At 35.4% G+C, this 23458-nt stretch overlaps 3 protein-coding genes across 10 annotated transcripts in view; 2 read left to right on the forward strand and 1 right to left on the reverse strand.

The window, feature by feature from the left end:
* The window catches only part of Neto (Neuropilin and tolloid-like), an 803231-nt gene that overhangs the window by 670542 nt on the left and 109231 nt on the right, over nucleotides 1-23458 (reverse strand). The window lies entirely within an intron of this gene.
* Nucleotides 1-23458, forward strand: part of LOC111507687 (carboxylic ester hydrolase) — a 130569-nt gene that overhangs the window by 57149 nt on the left and 49962 nt on the right. The gene's annotated exons all lie outside the window — the stretch shown is intronic.
* Nucleotides 1-23458, forward strand: part of LOC111507680 (carboxylic ester hydrolase) — a 51276-nt gene that overhangs the window by 20852 nt on the left and 6966 nt on the right. For both annotated transcript variants that reach the window (XM_074171248.1, XM_023163026.2), the window contains exons 5-8: nucleotides 134-354; nucleotides 8054-8215; nucleotides 13082-13253; nucleotides 21378-21550. In XM_074171248.1, the coding sequence (XP_074027349.1) occupies nucleotides 134-354; nucleotides 8054-8215; nucleotides 13082-13253; nucleotides 21378-21550 (728 nt within the window). The remainder of the gene's footprint in view (nucleotides 1-133; nucleotides 355-8053; nucleotides 8216-13081; nucleotides 13254-21377; nucleotides 21551-23458) is intronic.

Below are 23458 nucleotides of genomic sequence, written 5' to 3' on the forward strand. Positions count from 1 at the left end.
TTTTAACAGGCCTCGTCTATGAAATGACGTTACCTTGTATTTGCACAACTGCATCATTTATCTAGCTAATCTTTCATTTGTATCACTTACGAATTCTGGTTTATCATTGTGTCCTTTAAGAGGCTTCTTTCAGGTTTTCTAAGCACAGAAGACGAGTCGTCGTATGGCAATTATGGACTGAAAGACCAGCACGCAGCATTAAAATGGGTGAATTCCAATATCAAACAATTCGGTGGTGATCCTGATCAAGTTACCATGACGGGACATAGTTCAGGAAGCATAAGTGCTATGTATCAAATGATTTATCCAAAATCTTGGGGTCTCTACAACAGAGTTATATGCCTGAGCGGAGAGGTATGTAGATATATTTGGTGTTTTGACAAATTTTCCTTTTACTCGGATACTCATACTCCAAAAATACGATGTTCGTTTTAAAATTCATGAAATAAACATAGAAAGTGGCTCTACTGTTTCGCGTGGTCTGATTGGACTGATCATATCCAAATGGACAAGCTTCTAGTTGGGAGTAGTTTTTTAACGCTTGCCTTCTTGATAGTTCCTACTGGAACCTCTGGCGTGAATCTATTGAAAACAGTTTCCCAACACCAGGACAAAAATTACGGTCGCTCGTAAGATAGTCATAATGACATCCTGAGGACGCTAACTTGGTTAGAGAAACACGCGTCGGGTGACCGTAATTTTTGTTATGGTTTTGGAAATTTGTTTTCAATAGCTTGCCTCCTGTCAAAAGACTTAGATAGATACATAGATAGATTTTTATTCAGGTCTATATGAGTATTACAAAGTTAATATAAAGATTTATCCGATTTCAATATTCACCATAGAAGAAATCTCAAATCCATTCCAGACCACTTATTGAACGTTGAAGATGTCAACAGATTTTTTGGAAGTATATCCAACTGCAACTCTTCCTCTGATGATGAAAATATATTTTTTTTAAAGTAATATAAACAAATTCAAATTTATTTCAATTTTTCAGTACAAATATGTGAAATTTAGTCATTAACATATTATGTCAAAACCACTACAAATGGGTGGAATACACCTAGGCATCAGAATGACTGTTTGTGCTGTTTCACTCCACTCGTAGTTGGAATATCATTTAACAGAGTACATGCTTACATAATTCAAATGAAAATTATTTATTTTTCATTATCAATTTAGAACAAAAGAAACATAGAAGTGACAGTAAATTAAAATTTGATTGAAATTACAATTGGGGTGAAGGTCGGAAGAAAGTAAACTGTAAGTTACCTCCAGCACTAAATAATGAGTTGTTGGTAATTCATTCCAATATATTTTCAGAATATATCAAGTATTTCATAATATATACTTTTTGAGAGCAGATTTGAATTTTTCAATTTTTGATATTGTTTTAAGCTCCATAGGAAGTTGGTTATACAATTTTGGCCTGAAAAAAAAGACGAATCCTTGCGTATGGGATTTTCGGTAATGTGGGGTTCTACAATTTGATTACTTATCAGTAAATCTAGTTTTTTTAAAAGTTGTTGTTGCATATTTTTTTGAATCTGAAAACCTCCAAATCAAACTGGTAGCAGTAGTGTGCTCTAACGTTCAGTAATTTGGTTTCTTCATACAGTTTTTGGGTCAAAAATCGTTCACCTTTCTTTGATATTATTTTCAATAAGGAATTCTGCATGGCTTGTAGAGGCTTTATCAAAGTATTGAAAGTTCCCCCCCATACAGTAATACAGTATCGTAATATACTTTCTGCCAGTGAGGTGTATACCAACTTCTCCTATGAAGCTACTGATGACGATGAAATCTAAAAGTTTATTCTGAAAATGAAGTCGAATGAAGTAGAACCTGAAGTATTAAAACGTTGCTGTATTGTTGCTCCACAATCTTTCCACATATCACTCACTCATTTCAATCACTGCATATCGACTAATTCCTATACATCCATCTGGAAGCAAGCAAATGTTCTTCCGTTGGAAAAAAATTCTAACCCCAAGAGTTTAGGTGATCTCCGGCCAACTAGCATCTTATGTGCGCTCTCAAAAGTTTTTGAAAAAATATTTAACTTGCAACAGAGCATTTCTGAATAAAAAAAGTAAAATTATACTCTGCGATGCTTTAGTTCTTTTACATGCCAACTATGCAGACGTGGTGCATGGTCCGGGAATTTTGAAAAGTGACAGTTTTAGAATCCAAAAGCTCCAGAATGTATGCATTAGGCTCATTACTGGTACGAGGAAACGAGAACACATTTTCCATCTGTTCGGGGATGTGGGCTGGTTTAATATGAAATCCAGACGAACATTTCATTCTGCAATTTTTTTTCAAAAACTCTTCAAAACAAAAAACCCTTCTATCTTTTTTGAAAATATCCTTTAGAACTGACTACACCATCTCAACTTGAGATTCAGGACATATTTAACAATACCACAGCATAAAACTTCTCTATTCCGTGGATCTTTCACTTACCATATTGCCTACTCATATAATCGGATACCCATTGTATATAAACCTCTGCCATCAGAAAGCTTCAAACGAAAGATAAAAAAATATTTTCTTGCAATAAATAGATCCATCTAATCGAATTATTTCGAAATCAATTTACCATTCTCCAAGCTGAACAAAATATATATATTTGTATTTCAATTTCGCTGTTTATACTTGTTGCACTGTTCTTGATAGCATACTGCTTTTTTTTTGTTTTTCTTTCTTTTTCTTTTGTTCCGACGATTGGATGGAAGAGCAATCTCCGAGATGATTTATCATACGCAGATATTGAATCCTGCCATTTGATTGGTTGGATTGGTATGGAACCATCAACAAAAGCAATTTTTTTTCACCGTAGTGTGCGCTTGTCAGGCTCTATTCCCCGAAGCCCCGACACATTCGGATGGGCGCGCCAGCATTATCAACCAATGACCACTCCCCACACCGTGGGGTAAGTGATCATTGGGTCCGAGAATCATGTGCCCTGAGCAAGCGCAGTGAGCCAAGAATGACAGCCTTCTACATCTGTGCGGCTGAGATTTCTGCCTCAGTGCGGCAAGTTGGTATGATTTGAAGATTCGAGTGTAGAGAGGACATCATTCTACCAAGGACTTCAATAATCAGAACAACCATCTTGACAGAGTGATCTGGATAGAGTCTGCGGAGTTCGAAGAGAAAATTTCGATATTTAATCCGTTTTTCCTCCTCTTTTCTGACGATATTCGTCTCGCCAGGAGCTGAAAACTCCACGACAAATATCGTTTTGCTCTGGTGGTCGAGAAGGACCACATCAGGCTTATTAACTTGTATGAGCCTGAGGGTGGGAAACGAATAGTTTCAATAAATTCGGCACTTCTCGTTTCCCACAACGGATTCAATATTCCCCGGAGCCTAGGGCAACACCGGTGTCTCGTCAGTACCGTAAGAGTGCCGTAGATGGTAATAGAGCACTCTTAGGGCCGCGTTATGTCGATGGATATAGGCCGAGACCGCCGAAGCCGATGCAATTTTATTATTATTATTATTATTGAATACATATTAAGTAAACGGTGTAGAATATTCGACTCCTAGCAGTCTAAGGTCACCTAAGCTATGCTTGTATTATGACCCTCAGGCTGCTTAATTTCACCTGAACATAAAAGAATGAATGAATGAATGAATGAATGAATGAATGAATGAATGAATGAATGAATGGATGGATGAATGAATGAATGAATGAATGAATGAATGAATGAATGAATAAATGAATGGATGAATGAATGAATGAATGAATGAATGAATGAATGAATGAATGAATGAATGAATGAATGAATGAATGAATGAATGAATGAATGAATGAATGAATGAATGAATAAAAGTTTATTGACTACCTTACATTACATAATGTTTGTAGTAAGTCCAAATAATATCTGAAAAGAGTACAACACATAGAGAAACAAAAATAAGATAAAATAAAATTTTAAAATATAGTACACTGCTACTAGCTGTTGTAAAATGCCCAGTGGCGAGTGCACTCCATAGAAATACACTAGCGATGTCGAAAATGCTCCATGAAATCACTGACAGAATGAAAACAATTACTTAGTAAAACTTTTTTTAAGCGCTTCTTGAATTTATTGTTTGATAGGATTTTGTATTCTTGCGGTAACAGGTTGTGAACATTATAATTTAGAGAGTTTTTCTGTAATTTGGTTAAGCGAAAACGATCAGTACGAATATTGCCTGCAGCTCAGATATAGGTAGGTATATACTTAACTTTCAATGTTCGAAAATAGTTTTTCCAATCTTCGATCTCCATTTCAGAAAATGTTTGATATGCAGCTGAATTCTGTCTATAATCAAACTATTTGACTGGCATCTTGTTATGAGGAAATAGATGAGAGAAGTATCGAAATTATATATTTTCATCACTGGACACAATCATGTCGCTGGAATAGCAGAGGCTGCTTCTCAAAAGCTTGGAACACTGTTCCGAACCAGAAAACTGTACACATCTCAGCAACTTTTAATGCTTTATAAAGCTCAGATCAGACCTTCTTTGGAGTATTATTCTCATGTATGGAGCTCTGCCCCCAAACACACCCTGAAGCTGCTGGATTCCATCCAGCCTGATTGGAAACGCGAACATCACGTGCAATCTTGATACCCTGGAAGATCGAAGAAAGGTTGGAGATTTTTCTCTCATGTATGGATACTTTCACAGGAGATGTTCAAGTGACCTGGCAGATTTGATTCCACCAAGAGCGGTACATATCAGAAATACCCGACGGACTGTGGCTGCTCATCTTTTTGAGGTTCAACTCAGTACACCTCTCACTGTTTGAGAACTCTTTCATCTGTAGAACTGCGTTTATGTGGAATGAACTTCTTGAGAACGTTTTTCCAAATGGATTCAGTTTCCAGCCATTCAAATCTAATGTGGATCGCTACTCTCCCACAGGCACCGCTCTGTGAGCGCCTCAAGGATTTTCCTGTAGTGCTTGTATTTTGCACTGAAAAAAATCACTACATAGTATGGAACAAAGTCGCTTCACGCTGTCTGTCCTATGTATGCTCTGATATTCATAACTACGCAACGGATTTTGATGCGGATTTTTTCAATATATAGAGTGATTCAAGAAAAAGCTTCATATGTATCTATTCGCCCAATATACTGCCAGAAAAAAAGTGTTTACATAAGTAATATGTTACCCCGATTACCTGTAAGTGATAGACAATGCCCTATATTGTGGCCATAAGTCATATTATCACTTACCGCCTTTTTGTTAAGAAAATGAAGTAGAGCTCCTAATGACCACCTTAAAATGCGATATCTGCATATTAATATAAAATGAAACTTTGATTTTTTCAAACAACCATTTATTGGTGTTTAACGAAATGTAGAAACGTGACGAAAATGTTCTACATTAATAAAAAAAAGTTGAGAAAATAAGACTCTTGGAAATATATGTATTAGTTAGGCAAAAATGAAATGTTATATATTTCAAATCACATTCTAATAAATCAGATCAATCTTCTTCTTCTTCTTCATTTGCAGTAGTTACAGGAAGGTTCTGTCAGAATACTTTACGATTTTCTGGTATTAAACCGTTGAGTTGGACCATGAGGTCCATTTCGAGGATTCGTCGCTGAAAAAAGTTTTGTATTGTAGAGAAAACTTACCACGGTGGGCTACAAATTGAACAATTTCAGATAAGTAGAGACGGTTATCTGATTTTTTTTTTCAACTTTTGCTGTGACGTACAATTTTCCCAATTGAAAAAATCACATGGTTCTATCTTCTTCAAATCCACATTGCCTCTGCAAGCAGATTTCACTGCATCGAAAAAATCGGCGAAGTCATACATTTTTTGTTTTTTTTTTCATAGACAGCTCGACCTGGTGATGGTAGCTGTCTGCCGACATGAATGTCCAGGTTCAGAATAATTCATAATTAATGTTTTTCCACGCTTGTTCAGATATCAAAGAGGAGCATTTTTTTACAAATCTGGTTACATCCTGGAAGAACCGTATGATTTGCAGCTAGTTTTTGCATTCTAACTGATTTTCTGGTTTTCAAATCCGTTTCAAACATTTTTCGTTTACGTATAGTTCCAGATTGTGTGTAAGTTCCTGCTAAAATAAATTTGATTATGCATAAGAAGGCAATCTAAAAAATTATAAAAGTTCACCAATATCACTGGGTGAATGTGAAGTCTCTATATTTCCGACTTGCAACTGTTCTGAGGGTATAACATTTTCACTATCGCAAGTTGCTGCTTCTTGAATGTGGGAAAGTTCCATTGCGGTATCTATGAAATTAATTATCAAATTTTTGGGACAATCATTCACATTCTTTCTATTCTTACCAAAAATTTCATCTCGGCTAATCATTGTGGCGTTGGTGGGTAAAATTTTATTTTTCGGTTTAGCTTGAGATGAGTTGTTGACCCATGATATCACTTTCTGATTCGAAATAGTGGCGGATCTAGTTATTTTCATGAACTCTTCTTCATCTGGTTCTCTCAGAGGTTGTAATTCGTGCAATAGATAATTTAAGGAACTGCTGGACTCGTTGCTTCCACTTACATGCATGAGATCATTCGGGTTTAATATACTTCTACAACATAACCTAATACATCATAGAAGTTAGAAGAAAATATTTTCCACTTACGTTTGCGTTGTTAGTGGCTTTGCCACACTTTCATTTAATATGCCAATGATAATATATTTAGCTCGGTCAGATGCCATTGTAAAATTCACTCTCAGCTAATAATGCACAACTTATATCATAACCAAAACCTTGCGAAAATAATGAGACAAGTAAAGAAATAACCTGTGACCTTTATACGGCGCGAATACTCATGAGCAATAACGCGGCATTCGCAGCGTACATAGACAAAACGCGATATCTGCACCGGCCGCTCGCGCATATACCGCTTCATGACTAAGGAAGGTGCACTTACCGCTTTTTGATTAAGCAATCCCTCACAAATTGACACATACGGCATTTTAAATATACACGTTTACTGGATATAGCTTTAGATACCGCTTTTATACTAAGTAGAGTGATAGTAAAACACCTCATGAACCCTTCTATACAAATAACTCGGTTTCCGATTTTTTTGCAGATACCGCGTTTCTATTGAGCAGGGCAGTATACAAGAGTAAACCTGATAATTTTAGAAGTTTGTGATGACACTAGTAACAGTGATGTCGTAAATAAAAATATTTGTTGCGCTCACATTGTAAACGCAAACGCTATATGTCTATCTCTTAGGGATAACACATAACCATTTTCTATCCTTCACTTCTTTACGAAGCGGTTTTGAGCAATACAGTGAATCTTTTCCAATTAAGTACTTCAAATACATTATACACTCAATATAGATCAATATGGCCCTTCACAGCATGTAGTATGAATGAGTGATTTCAGAGATGTTACAGATTTGATATGCAGGGACATAGCGGTTTTGGTGGTACCGGCCGGGGGCCCGACTGCGCGAGCCTATAAATAGCGCTTCGAAGGCCGCGCTTCACCCTGAAGCACTTAGAGATAATCAGCGATTGCACGCTTTTAGTATCAACATTGCACCCGTGCGGAGCCGGGGCGTTTCGCTAGTATACTCTATGGAAATATTTTCATTGGCGGTATTCTGATGACTTTCCATCTGTCCATCATCATTTACTCTGTATTCTTTCTCAGGAAATGGGTGAACTTTTCCTTACATTTTTTTATATTATATCTAGCCATTGGTTATTGAAATTGAAAATTGATTGTATTAGTGAAAAACTCGTAAGGTTTTACTAAAAATTATAAACTTTCGATGTCGTTTCTAAGGTGGAATGTCCAAAGTTATAATGTATTCATTTGGTGTTATTTCACATTTTATCCTACTTTATTTCGGTTGTGATAATTAACCGTTTTCTTCCTCCCCATATTTTGAACACCGTTATTTATTTATAGTTAGCCGTGGTCAACATTCAAAAATTGAGTTATACTTTTTATAATGTATGTTTCTTCTGCTGATTACCCGTATATTGTGGGAAAAAAATCTAGTAACTGAATCAGTATATGCATTTTCAGGTTACCGCTGAGCTAGGCCTCCAAAAATTTCCCAGAAAAACAGCTTTCAATGTCGGTCTCAGTCTTGGAATCAAAACTGATAATTCGACTGAGTTGGTCGAGAGACTACGTCAAATGGACATCGAACAGTTGAAACAGGCACAAACGAAGGTCGTGATAGCGGTAAGTATGTATATAAAATACAATTTACTAGACCAATTTTCCGAACGGATATAATATATTGAATTTCAAATGAAACAATTGTAAAATAAGGAATAGTTTCATTTAGTACTATGTACTTAGTACTCTTATGTAAAACGGACTATTCTCATAAAAGGTTCCAAATGGGTTGCATTCGAAAAAAAATATATAGGGGATTTTCAAAATGTTGTGTTACAAAAATATCCTCTACATGATTCCCCCGGGAGAAAACTAAATATTACTCTGATATAATCCCTCTTTGTGTGATGAATATCGCTTGGAATTATGTGTATTGCTCCACAAGACAATCAAGAAATTCTTCAATATATCAGAGCATAACATACATTCAAAAGTTGTGATGTACTTGAAATGCTTTTGATTTGAAGAATGACGTAATATCCACTATTGAATTTTCTTGGTTACATAGTTGATCTTTGATTTTCGCCTCATATTTGAGTTAACATATAATCCCAAAAATTTTACATTTTCAAAAGGTTCAATTATGTTGTTGTTGAATGAAATAGACCTCAGGTGTATCAAAGAGAATCTTAATGATATCGTTTTTCCAACATTAACAATCAAACAATTTTTTCACACCATAAACTGAGTTGTTCATCTATCGTGTCAATTTTAGTTTGAAGCTCCAACAGGGTGTTGCCTCTGGCTACTATAGTTGTATCATCTGCAATAGAAAAATATATTCACATCTCAGATGAAGAGGTAGATCAAATATGGATAAAAGAAATATCAATGGACCTATGATAGAGCCCTGAGAACTCCAAAATCCATACCATATTCAGCAGATCTATTGTCTTGAACTTTTACGTATACGTTTTTTCTGCTAAAGATATGATGATAACCATTTCCAGATAGTTTCTTTGAATTCCAAGAATAAACAACGTATTACTCTCCGTTGTACTTCAAGGACTTTTAAGAGAATATTACTGGAGTTTTTTCCCAACACCAAATCGTAATTTTTACACCTCGACACGTGTTTCGATCACCAAGTGATCATTTTCAAGAGGAAGATAAAACTTTTATCTTTCGTCTCGTCTTGCTCTGATGGACGAGAAGGACTACATCAGGCTTATTAGCTGATGCTAGGGAACGGATAGTTCTAATAATATCGGCACTTCTCGTTCTCCACAATGGATTCAATATGCCCCGGAGCGTAGAAAAACATCGATGTCTCGTCAATACCGTAAGAATACCGCGTTATGTCGATTGATTTAAGTCGAGACCGCATTTGCTGGATTTGCTGGATATGCTGACAGCTAGTGCATAAGGGTTCCGGACGCCTCGCGGCAGTCCCTGCTCCTTGTGTCGGGAACCTCTATACCCATCACGTGGCTGCGGTACACGGAAAAAAAAGATTTGTTGAATTAAATAAAATTCACTTCATTCAAAGAAATAAAAGTGTCATATATGCACGACAAAATATTTTGTTGATGCAAGTAAAAAGAATTCTTGACTCCTAACTATTTCTTCAAGCATATGTTCATTGTATCAAACAAATATTTCATTGAAACAATCGCATCCATTAGTAATTTCAATTCAAAGAAGAATTGAATTCAAGTAATATTTTGTCTAATTGATAGCGAGAATGATTTAGAGTAATTCGAATATTCTATTGAACAAACAAAATTTAAAGATGGGTGAAATAGTGGATCTGATTGAAATAATCAAATGTATTTTCTATTTGAATAAAAGTTATGTTGAAGAAACATAATATATCTGTAGGATGATGAAGAACTTTGCTTGTTTTGATAATGGGAAAATTTCCACTAAAGTAATGATTTTGTTGAACAAATAATGAATAGTAGTTGAACGAACAATGTTTATACCTCATTGTGAGTATCTTTCTGATAGAGTAAAGCATTTCGAAAGTTCAAAATAAGTATGAATAATGATGTACCAAATGAAATAAAGTTACAAATCAAAATCCTTCCCTCTTGTTTGAATTTGGTTATAGGATTCAAATAACCAAATATTATACTAATCTAAGTACCAGCATCTCGTTGGCAGTAATTTTCAGTTCTACTGAAAATTACTTTTCTCTTCTCCAAAACTTCAATATGTTTTTTAAGTTTGTAGATAAAAAGCATTACGTATAGTTTTAGTATATTGAGAAAATTACTTTTCGGCAGAATCAGAAATACAGAGTCAGTGATTGAATTTACATGAATCTCCAATCAAAATAGATCAAGTTATTGAATAATTGTGAGAATATATTATAGTTTGTTCAACAACCAGATTTCTCAATACATTAAATACACTTTGTATCATTTTCTCAACTGAATTATTGATCTACTTACGTATCACGATTTTTTAATCAGCTGCTGATGAGAGTCTTGCGGATAGTATTTCATATTCAATACTGATTATGTAAATGCCGTGGAAAATTGTTCAACGTGAGAATGAGCAAAATATAAATAAAAATCGAGAAATTTCAGTACCAAATTTATTCAAACAATCAATAAATTATAATAGACTTCTACAAATATTTGAATGCAAATATAAATTTTTCACAAATGGTTATTCCTAATATGAAACATTAACATATTTTATTATTTATTATTATTATTGGTGATATCTACTAAAAAACAATTAGAGTTGATTTCGAAACCTTTCACTGAAGTAATAATCTAAAATGAAAGAGAACAGAGATTAGTGATAGTCTACATTTTCGCAATGATACTATTGGATCAATTTCTACTAACTAGCTTAGATATTATCCCATAGAAATATAAAAATATAATAATTTTTTTTGTACACATCCAATTTAACAAAAGGAGATACCCTTATTTTTTGATAATAAGAAAAAAACAATGACTTACTTCATCACAGAAAAATTTGATTAGAAATATGACTGTGATGACAAAATTTACCTAGGTCTCCAATCGTAACTTTCAGGCCTTCAAATTTAAGAATTCTAGCATTCAATTACTTAGGTATAGACCTGAATAATAATAACTATCTACAGCAAATCGCAAAAATATATAGTTATTTGAGAAAACTGAATATGTTTTTAATTGTAATGGTATACATATTTATTATTAAAGTTATGAATGAAAGACATACCTCTGTTATATATGATTCTTAATTTATTCCATCAATTGCTACCTTGATTGAATATTTTTCTTTTGCCAGTTGGGGGAGTCATTTTTTTCATTTCTTCATCAGTGAGCCTTTTAGCTATGTCTAAGGTTACATCATTTTCTGTCTGAAAAGTATGCGTTTTAAGTATATTATTAGGAGATAAAGAATATATGTATTTTTTTACCTTATAAAATGCCAATTAGGTCATTCAATTCCAAGTTATTAAGAAATTCCTCCATGTCTAAAAATAAAAGAGATTATATTGCATGCTATTCATAATTATTTCAAAATATGGAATGAAAGAAAGTATATTATCAACATACCTGTGAAAACACTGAAAAACTTCAATTCACGTATAATCAAAAAGAAACTGTAAACCTCTTCGTCATTTCCTTGAAAAACACAAAACACATTGTTAATTCTTATTCCATTCGTGATTAGTTTACGGTTCTTGCGAAAATGCAAATGGTGCCGACCGGCACTCTATTCCTTAGAAGTATTTGAACTATATCATTTCTTTAAAGGAAACAATTCAATTTTTCAAACCAACAAATGATAAAAATATTGAAATGAAATTATCCATAATCTTGAAATCATTTCCAAAATTAGTTAAAGGTATTGATATGTATTGTTGAAGTGAAAATAAATATTCAGTTGATTCAATAATATATTAGTGTCAAAACAGCAGTGTTAAACTGAATTGGAAAGTTTTCATTCAACAGACGTATTTTTGATTTGATGAAATTATATTGTTTGACTCAACCGAATTATTTTGAGAACTCAATAAATGTTATTCTTGAAATGATCCACAATTCATTTGACTAAGTAAAAGACCTCTTGAATTGAAATATTAGAGAAATTAAAATGAGAATTTCATTTTGTCTCCGCGAAATTATCATCTAATCGATACAATACACACGTCGTTTGGAATGAATGATATTTAATCAAAGTGATGAAATAAATTAGACTAAATAAATTTCTTTGAAGTAACAAATCTTTTTTTTCCGTGTAGACTAAGGTATTGAAGATACATCCTGGCAGGCCATGATGAACTCCTCAGTTTCCGACTCCAGCGCACTTGACCTGAGGAAAGCGAAAGTCAGGCGCTTTGATGAGCCAAGGCTCAGCCTTGTGCTGCCGCAGAAGTGAAGTGATCTCTGCGGCTTCTATATGAGCCTTTTGCTAAACGGGTTCCAACTCCGTGACAGAGTGTCGAAAACTAGCTCGAGTTCACCAGCTGCTCGGACAGCTGCCCTTGAGAGAAATGCTCCAATTTCTGCTCTTTCATGGTCGTGGGCCATGCTGAAAAAAAGAATCAGAACTCCTGATGACTTCATAAGCCTCCCTGTTGTCGGGGGGAGTACAACCGTGGAACTGACGATTTGGGATGCAAACTCCGAAGAAGGTGCATCATTTTTCGGATCTTCACGTCGGGTTGATACAGCTTCTGTATAATTATTATTGTCAGCATTATCGTTAATATAATTTTTTATGTTATTTTCATAACAATCCACTAATATTTTTTGTCTAATACTGTCACCGTCCAGTTTCAGAAAATAAACAAAACTCAGGGTTAAACATAAGAGACCAATTATCAACCAGTTCTGTAAAAAGATATTTCTTTTCATTTCAAAGAATCTCGAAAAAATAACTTGATATGTACTTCGTAAAATAATTCTAACTCTTTTAGAGGTTTTTTTACTACTGCTTTGAAAATTATCGTTTATCGTTATTCTTTATTTGTTTCAGGGTAGTCCAAACCTGCTAGAGAACGGTTTACTATTCACTCCAGTCATAGAAAAAGTTCACAACGATGCTTTCATTTCAAAGCCTGCTATTGAACTCCTCAGAAATGGAGAATTTGCAAGAGTCCCTATGATTACTGGAATGACTACAAACGAGGCAAATTCCATTGCTGGATGTGAGTTATTATAATCTCAACACTATTTTCTATCAGTTTTTTGGATACACCTCACACAGGCATTAAAATGAATTATTATGCATTCAATCCACTGGAGATATTCAGTTAAAGTTGAGTCAAAATTCTTCTCCAATGTTTCAGTAGCAATAATCAGTAATGAGAAAGAAAAGTGCTGAAATTCACTACTTTTTCCTTTCCGAATCTCAAGATCATTACGGCTTGCAAGAAATCAGATTCGCTTCAATACAGAAGGCTGACGTTCTTGGCTCATTACTCAGAACATATGATTATCTATCTTAACGGTCAGTTATTTCACGATACGAAAAAGTACCTACTTTGGTTGAAAAGCCTGACTAGCAAACATATAGATGTGTCGAAGTCGCTTGATGGTAACAAAGGTCAATATATAGTTCCTATGAACATATACCCAGATACCCAGGCAATAAATAATCATAAATATAAGTTCATTGTTGGGGATATGAACAATGACATCCTCGACGAAAATAACAACAGCGTCAATGGCAGAGTACGGGTACAAATCCCAACGCGCCTTGCAGTTTGTCTTGACCACATCTTTATCAAACCCTGTATTAAACAAGATATCGAATTCTCAATCCCGATAGTTACTCTCACAGATATAACAGATCACTCAACCATTATTGTTCAAGAAGTATTCGGAAAAAACACTGAACCAAAAAAATATGAGAAAAAAACCATAAGACAGCTCAATGAAAAAAAATTATTGAAAATATAAAAAACACAAATTGGCAAAACATTATCTCAGATAGTAACTTGGATACTGTAGTTGAGAGATTTGTTGCACATTTACAATATGAAGTTGAGCAATGCACCAGTTATATACCAATAAAAGGAAACCAAAAAAAAAGGAAAGATTGGATATCTACATCTTTGGTCGAATCGGTAAATAAAAAAAATAGTATGTACCTACAACTCAAAAACAACCCAAACAATTCACGACTCAAAGCTGAGTATAAGAATTACAAAAACACGCTTGAAAAGATAATAGGAAAAACCAAAAATGAATACTATAAAAGAAAAATTAATGAAAACAATGAAACCTGTGGCGAAACATAAATGAAATGTTTGGTGGAGATCAAAAAAAAAGTTGGAATGAATTCCATAAAAAATGAAAATGGAAACATGGTTGATGATATGAATGAAATTGTAGACATTTTGAACAGTACCTTCATCAACACAGGAAAATAACTTGCAAAAATATCAAGAGAGCATCAAACCATAAATTCACTGAATATATAAACGAAAAATCTATATTTATGAGTCCTACAACCCCTAAAGAAGTTTCAAGCGTTATAAAAGGACTTAAAAATCAAAAAAACCTGGAATTGACATTTTAAAGGGTGAAACATTAAAATTATTTACTGAATTCATCGCTGAACCGATAACGCATATTTTCAACCAGGCTGTAGAAACTGGACACTTTCTATCATGCTTGAAAACATCGATGGTAACTCCAATATGTAAAAGTGGAAGAATTGGAAGTGGAATTATAGAAAAGTTAATTGAATCCAGACTAAATTCATTCATCCAAAAACACAAAATATCATCAAAATCACAATTTGGTTTTCAGGAAGAGAAATGCACCCAAAATGCACTATTGCAGCTAACTGATATCATATACAAAGCACTAGATAGAAGCAAACCGTCAATAGGAGTTTTCATCGATTTATCAAAAGCATTTGACACAGTTAACCACTCCATACTATTAACCACTCTGGAGAACATTGGAATAAAAGGGAACGCAATGAAATTATTAAAATCATATTTGACAGATCGGAAACAAATCGTGAGAATTCAAAATATAAAGAGTACTGAAAGGAAAATTTAAAATGGAGTACCACAAGGAACGGTTTTAGGTCCAGTACTATTCTGTATATATGTGAACCAATTATTTTCTATAGGATCGTTAGGTGAAATAACTAGTTTTGCAGATGACACTGCGGTTTTCTACTCTGGGGAAACCTGGCTTGAGGTCAAAGAACAAGCAGAAAAGAACCTGGAAATGATTAAAGAATGGTTTGATTACAAACAACTTTCCTTAAATTTCAACAAGACATTTTTCTCACCTTTCTGTAATTATAAATCTTCCTTGCCACAATATCAATTCATAACTATTCAGAATACATTCAGAATATCTTCAATGACAAATATAAAATACTTAGGAGTTTTAATAGATTGTCATTTGAGATGGAACTTCCATATAAATTATTTAGGGAAAAAATTAAGAGCTATTCTTTATAAATTCCGCCAACTTAACAACAGATTGGACCGGAAACAAAAAAAATAGTTTATTATAGTCTTGTAAAAAGTCATTTGACATACTACCTAATAGGATGGGGAGTATCCAAAACTTACCTGTATCCATTAAACGTAATACAGAGAAAATTCTTAAAACTAATGTTGAACAAGTCTCTCCGCTATAGTAGTGACAAGTTGTATGAGGAATCTGAGATGTTCGACCTAAGACAATTATTTTATAAGACACTTGTGCTGAATCAATTCAAGGAAAAGAGAAAACTAAGTCGGCCGAGCCATGAGTATATCACACGCCACAAAAATAAATATATCATACCATATGCATCCAAGAATGTAGGTCAGAGGTCCTATAATTTTCTGGGACCAACTGTATTCAACTCCCTACCAGATAGCATACATTCCCTAGAATCATTTTCACATCTGAAAAAAGCGGTCGATAAATTAATTAGAAGCCAACCTCGTGAGAAAATTCGTCAAATATTTGATGATGCCATTTGAAATGTTCTAATTGAATTAAAAAAAATTGTTCTCACCGTTACGCTCTCGTGAGACAATTTCCAACTTGTAAGAAATTTCATTTACACCTCCCATGTGATCTATTTCATCCTTACACGTCTCCAATTGTTTTGTGATCCGAGTGATTTTTCTTATACATGTGATCCATTTTATATATAAAAGTTTTCCGATGTTCTTATGATTGTTATAATGGTTATTTTAATCTATTTTATTTATACCACATATGATTGATTTTATATCTACTCACACGTCTACAAAGTTTTCGAATGTTCTGTATATATTTATGTCACCCTTTTGTTAACCTTATACTCATTATTAATTTTAGTATCTTAAGTTATAAAAATTTATTTACACCACGTACAAGCAACACCTGTTGCTTTTGTGGGTTTCCCAATGTTTATTTGCAGAATGTATAGCCTTGTTAAGCTTTCTGTTTTTCTTTTTGTGTAAATAAACGATGATGATGATGATATGTCCGTAGTTACTTCATTTCTCAGTACAGGGAGTTGAAGTTTAAAAAATAAACGGCATCTATGAAATACAATAAATATTCTCAAACCTCTCAAACCGATTTGGTTGAAATTAGCTACAGTTATTTGAAGTAATAAGGCTAGATTGGAATTATTAGATGCAGCGAGGTCTCAGTGGGCCGCACAGCCAACAATATTGGGAAAAAAGTACGCTTCTGACTTTTCGTTGTAGTTTTCTATATTTTTTGATTATTCAACTGAAATTGAACTTTTTCGTTGCTAGTGTTTTCGACATATCTAGCTTCGTTTTCGAGAAACAAAGTTGAAGCCACTTTGCATATCGTGAACCCCTGCTTTGGAGACCAGCTGACAGTGAAAGTGTTGTCATATCAGTGAAAGTTAGAGTTGTCAATTAGCAGCGATTCCATCGTGAATAATTTCACTAATGCTGAAATTGCTGGCATGCAGTATTTATGGATTAGCAAAAGGAAATGCGAAAGAAGCACGGTTAATTTAACAGGACAGACATCTTAACAGTGTAATTTCATGTGCCCAAACATTTAGAACGCTTTACGCAACATTATGTGAAACTGGGAGTTCCAATAAAAATGCAGATGGTAAAAGACCAGAATCTGTAACAACGCCTAAAATAAAAGAAGATATAATTGATGCGATAGAATAAGAACCTTCAAATAGTACCAGGAAGATTGTACTGCAGCTGGGAGTCAGCCCAAAAAACCGTATGGACAGTTCATATACAACGGATCCAAGCTCTGCTGCCTCGGGATTTTCTCCCTGATTAATGTTTTGCGGGTGTTTGATTCATACGATGGCAAACAGTAATAATTTTTCACCAAATATGTTATCTACTGAAGAAGCAGATATTTCACGATATTTCACAATGACCATTTTTGGGTAGAAGAAAATCCCCACGTTATTAGAAAAAGTGATTTTCAGCAACAATGTTCGCTGAATCTTTGAATTGGAATGATTGGTGATTACCTAATTGGCCCATTTTTTCAACAGCAAGATCAACAGGTGAATCCTACATTGACTTTCTGCGAGATTATTTAGCCATTATGTTAGAAGAAGTGCCGGTACTTGTAAGAGGCGACATGTGATTTATGCACGACGGGTCTCCAGCTCATTTCAGTTTTCTTGCCTATCAGCATCTCGTCATCAACTACTCTAATCGCTGGATTGGACGTGCAGTACCTCAAAATTGGCCAGCTCGAATTCCTGATACGTATCCTCTAAATTCCAATGTATGAGATCACCTGAAGGCTCTTATCCATAAAAATCCTGTACTAGATGTGAATGACTCGAGGAATCGAATAACTGACAATTGCAATTTCATAAGAAATACTCCAGGTATTCTTGAACGTATCAGATAATCAATGAAAAATCGATTGCAGTCGTATATTTCATCAGAAGGTTGACATTTTGCTTATTTACTTCAAGGCCGAAATTGTTTATAAATTTTTTATTTTATAATGCCATGGGTAATTTTCAGAAGTCATTTTTTCCTAGAAAAAGAAGCTTGATATGAAGATTATACAAGCAACAAAAAAGTTGTATTTTCAGTTGCCTAATCTAAATTGTTGGCTGTGGTGCCCACTGAGACACCACTGAACCTGATAATTTCAATCAAGTCTGGGCTAAGTAAGCGCCTTATAACTTAAAATAACTGTAGCACATTTGAACCAAATCGCTTTAAGGATATTTATGATATTTTGTGAATACCGTTTATTGAACCTCAACGCCCTGTATCTCAGAAACGACGCCAATCCGAACAAATCTTCATGAGAACCTTTTTCTTAAAACGACCTAATGAATCATCCTCTGTAGTTTGGTACGCTGGCACAGCACGGCGCTGTGACAGCGCCTGCGTGCTCGACAGGGCTCTTATATATTCCACAGAAACGGCATAAGCAGTTTTGTGTGTAAGATGTCAAAATTACTTACTTTGAGCTGCCGTAATGCTCACTTATTTCGCGTCCTCATTTAGTATTCCTCACAGAATCCTCACATTGTTCGGGGGGGATCAATCCCCCTTGATCCCCACTGGCTACGGCCTTGGCGCTGTCCGTCGCTTGATGGCGAAGGGTGGTAGCATCGCCCACTTGTCCAGCTACAACCAGCATTGATCATTATTACGCCTTGGTCAAAGACGAAACGGATTCGTTTAACTTTGACGATAGTCGTGTCACGAAGTGTTCTGGCGATGAATGGGATCTATTGGAGCCTCTGGGACACCCTACATTTTGTTTCATAAGAGAGAGGACAATGGTAGATCAAGATCTTCAGATGATGTGGTGCTGCAGGTTTTTCCGGTTTTTTTTGCAGCTGAAAAAGCAAATGCGCCACTAGAATCAATGAAGTCGCCCCGGAGCGTCAATTAATTTTTATTATTGTTTTTATTTTTATCGTTGTTTTAATAAAAACTTTGAAATCCCACCAGGGTGCTGTTTGTTCGATTTCAATTGAATTTCAGTGGATATCGAACGGTAACAGAAACATGTCTATCACTAGCAGTTCTGACGAAGAAGTTGTCATTATAGTGGCCGCATTATTGAATGTAGAAGAAAATAGTCACGAAAAAGAATGTTGTGGGATCATTCCACTATTCAAAAGAGGAAAAATCTGGGATAGTTTCATCATCTTTTTAATGATCTGAAAGAAGACGAGGAGAAATTTTTCCAGTATTTCCGGATTACTCCAGGCAAATTTTCAGAACTTCTGGATATTCTAGAGCCTGCCTTAACAAGCAACTAAATTTTTTCTCATCCACTGTGCTGTCAATTGATGAAATACCAAAACAGAGAGACAGAAACTTCCCAGGCACGTTTGAACAAGTTGATGCTGGCAAGCGCTGGTCAGCGACGCGCTCACTTGGCCAGTCCGTCACAGCACGTACCGTTATTTTCCGTTCAGGATCGGAGAGCTGGAATCCTTTCCGCCGGCGGACGCTCTTGGCTGTGCCGTGCCAGGCTAGTGGGCTTGTCGCCCACTTGTCCGGTACAGCACAGCACGGCCCGTCCCGTCAGAATACGGATAGGATCGGAACAATGAAAATGAATGAACAACCGCCCATTAGCAACAGCCAAGAGCATCCGTCGCCAGAAAGGCCTGCAGCTCACCAACCCTGTCCGGCAACTGTCCAAACTTGCCTGACAAGTTTCTGTCTCTCTGTTTTCCTATTCCATCAGTTGACAGCACAGTATCAGACGAAACATATGAAAATTAACAAGGAAAAATTGAGTTGTTTGTTGAGGCAGGCTCTAGAATATCCAGAAGTTATGAAAATTTGCTTGGAGTCATTCGGAAATACTGAAAAAATTTCTCCTCGTCTCCTTTCAGGTCGTTGAAAAGATAATGAAACTCTCCCAGATTTTCCCCTTTGTCTTCTACATTCAATATCTAATGCGGTCACTATAATGACGACTTCTTCGTCAGGACTACTCGTGGTAGACACGTTTCTGTCACCGCTCGATGTCTATTGAAACTCCCTTGAAATCGAACAAACAGCACCTTCAGTATGCTGGTTGTAGCTGGGCAAGTGGGCGATGCTACTACCCGTCGCCATTAGGCGACGGACAGCGCCGTGCTGTGCTGTAGTATGCCGGACAAGTAGACGACAAGCTTTACCCTGAATACCGCTCGGGTAAATAAATCATATATGGAACCAATATCTGCAGAGAGATAAGAGATGTGTGATTTTTTCAGACAAATGGAACACATTTGTCTAAAAAACTTCGTAACAATAGTAATTCATGTAACAACTCTGGAAAATTCTGTTTTTCGGACAAGTGGACAAAATTGGAAGTCTGAGAGTCCAGAAAAACTGTTTCAGGACGTGTTCCGCATACAATTTTTTCAGCAACCATGTAGAATGATAAATCAATGAGACATATTTTTTTGTTATATTTCTTTACAGAAAAAAAATTCGAACATTTCAATTGTCATTTGTATTTTGTATTTGATATTATGTATCCCAAAAATTAATCTTTCCTATAAATATACCCTTTCAATGTAAAATTTCCGTTCCAAAATGATTGTTCACATCTGATAGATCTTGGTTTATTTAATTTTGTTTACAAGTGAAGTGTCTATATATACATTTATCCTCCAGCGACATTGGTTGACTTCCAGCCACCGCGTCTCTTCAAAGTTGTGATGATTCCACTATAGTCAGCAAATAACGTCGATATATTGTGTGATTTTCAGGATTAGGTAAATTTGAAAATTCTGCGATTTTTCTTCCGACATTTCCAGAACTGTGAATACCAACAGCATGAATCGAATATTTTGCTTTTTTGTACTAATAATCTATTATGTGGCGTATAGGATGGCCGTAAATATGAATATCGCCTATACAACAACCGTTTTTTTTGCCCAGTTTCAATAAAAGTTATCTCAATATGTGTTTTGAACCCTGGTATTTTCACCAGCAACATGTCTTCATTGTCGTTTATTAGATATACATACATTTCTGTTAAAAATCTTGTTATATTTAAAAATGTAGCAAGATTTTTGTCTTCATTATCGAATATTCGTTACATGCCTTACTTCGGAAGCAAATGTCTGTAGTTCATTGAACTGATGGATTTTCAGACTTCCACTGTCTGAAAATTTCAACTGATTTGTGCCCTGAGAATAAGCAGAAATAAGAGAATAATAAACTCAACAAGAAAAAGAATGATTCGATTCGATGTGTTGTTAAGATATCAATGAAAATGATTTTGAGGTGGAGAAATAAACTTCATAATAGAATTTATGAACAACTGATAGGGAAAGAAGTGAGCTTTCAACTCCGTAACAATGATTTTTGGTTATTTTTCAGTCATCCACATTATCCGTTTTGTTCTACTATTGTACGAGTGGAGTCCAGGTTTATTTCCGAATCAACTGAATATAAAATCTTTAATAAAGCGACGTGAAGCTGCAAAGAAAATTAGAAGAAAATATTTCAAATCTGGTAGTTTCTTCGAGGCTACCGATAATGAACTAGCGCAGGTATGTATAATTATTTATCGATAATTTCATGTTACATGAAAATTTTGAAAGTTTCGTCCGTTTCTATAATTTAACTTTAGAATTTATTACGTCAATGAATACCCTTTTGCCAAAGTAACACAAGTCGTTTGTTTGAAACTACCTTCAATGTTTCGTGGTGCATTTCATTAGTTCGGACTTCCATTGTCTAATATGATATAAATTGATTCGAAATACCTGAAAGAATCTGTAAAAAAAACTGAAATTACAATGAAATGAACAACAAGCAACAACAAAAAATACAAAAACATTGAACTACTAACACGAGATGAAAATTAAAAAAAATATTAATAAGAAATGAAAATTAAAAATTGAAAGATTCCAAACCAAGTTACTTCACGAAGTTTCGATTGTGAGTATCCACAATTGTCTTCGGGTGATAACGGGACTTATTCCTCCGAGATCTGACTATTTATAAGTCATTCGAGTGCTTTCACCTATCCCCTCTTCCCGCTTCATTGGTTTTAGCGGAAGTAGGCCGTTTGGCGGGAGTTGGACGTGTTCCGCTTGATTGGAGGTTTCCATTTGTTGCGTATATCTACGCTAGTTTGCCTGAATGCATTGTTGGATAACATATATGGGGCTTCTTTGAATTTTCTCCTAAACCAGTGTTCTTCTTTGTGGATGATTTCAGCTAGAGCCCACTTGATGTTATGTTGGTGAGTCCAAACGTGCTCTGCTATTCCTGATTTGCTGGTTTCTCCTCGCTGTGTGTGTTTCTTATACTCGGCAATGCGAACTTTCAATGGCCTCTTAGTTTCACCGATGTATGATTCTCAGCACTCGCGGGGTGTCCGGGAAATGCAATTCTTGGAATCGCAGTCCGCGTTTGGTCGCCTGGTTTTTATGATGCTGCTACGGATAGTGTTCGGATAGTGTTCCCAGATCTGAAGCAGGTTTTGCTCTTCCTTGTGAAGCTCTTGCTGTCTTCTAGCTGAAGCCTGATCCACCGTCACTTTGGAGTAACCATTTCGTTGAAGAAAATTGTGGATAATAACAATCGAAACGTCGTGAGGTAACATTGGTTTGGAATCCTTTAATTTCAATTTCTTGTAGATAATTTTTTAATTTTCATCTCGTGTTAATAGTTCTTTTTTTTGATATTTTGGTTGTTACTTGTATTTTAATTCATTGTAATTTCAGTTTTTTCTGCTGGATATAATTGATAATTTTCAGCTCAATTAATTTTTAATTTTTTTACAAATTATTTCAGGTATTTCAGATCAATTCATATCTGTTTAAAAATCTGTTTGAAATCTGTTTTTCCGTTAATCAGCTGTCGCCCCCATACGAACGACAACTCTCAGAAGTTGAGAAACTTGTGCGAGCTAAGGACTAACGAGGTCTTACCTTTTAACGTGTGATTCCCAACACGGTTGCAGAATCATCCCAGCTCCAACCAGATGAATTCTCTCGAGAAAAATATCTGGTCGAGGCGGGAATCGAACTCACGGCCTTCCGATCGTGAGTCGGGCGCACTACCACCGCGGCCAATTCCACAACTCCATATCAGACAATGGAAGTCCGAAATAATGGAATATAACTTGAGTCGGTTAATTTTGTCAGCATAAAATTTGTGTGCTCGTGGTTCAATGAAGTCGACAAAGACCGTTTTTGTCTGGTCCTTTTTGGCGAAGGTTCAGCCGCTGAGAAAGTTATCGAGGTGCTCGAAAAGATGGTAGTCGGTTGGCAAGAGGTCTGGGGAGTAAGGTGGATGCTCAATTCGTTTGATTTTCGGATGGTGATTTGTGCGTATAAGCGTTGTCATGGACCTCTTCTGTTGACCAGTGCAGCCTGCTGCTGATGCAATTTTTGGTACATTTCGTTGATTTCCTAACGATAAGACTCTGCTGTAATGGTTTGGCCCGG

Source organism: Leptinotarsa decemlineata, unplaced genomic scaffold (assembly GCF_025532065.1).
Source record: "Leptinotarsa decemlineata unplaced genomic scaffold, Ldec_3_MD MMD2_tig00000010_RagTag_RagTag, whole genome shotgun sequence".
NCBI classification, from domain to species: domain Eukaryota; kingdom Metazoa; phylum Arthropoda; class Insecta; order Coleoptera; family Chrysomelidae; genus Leptinotarsa; species Leptinotarsa decemlineata.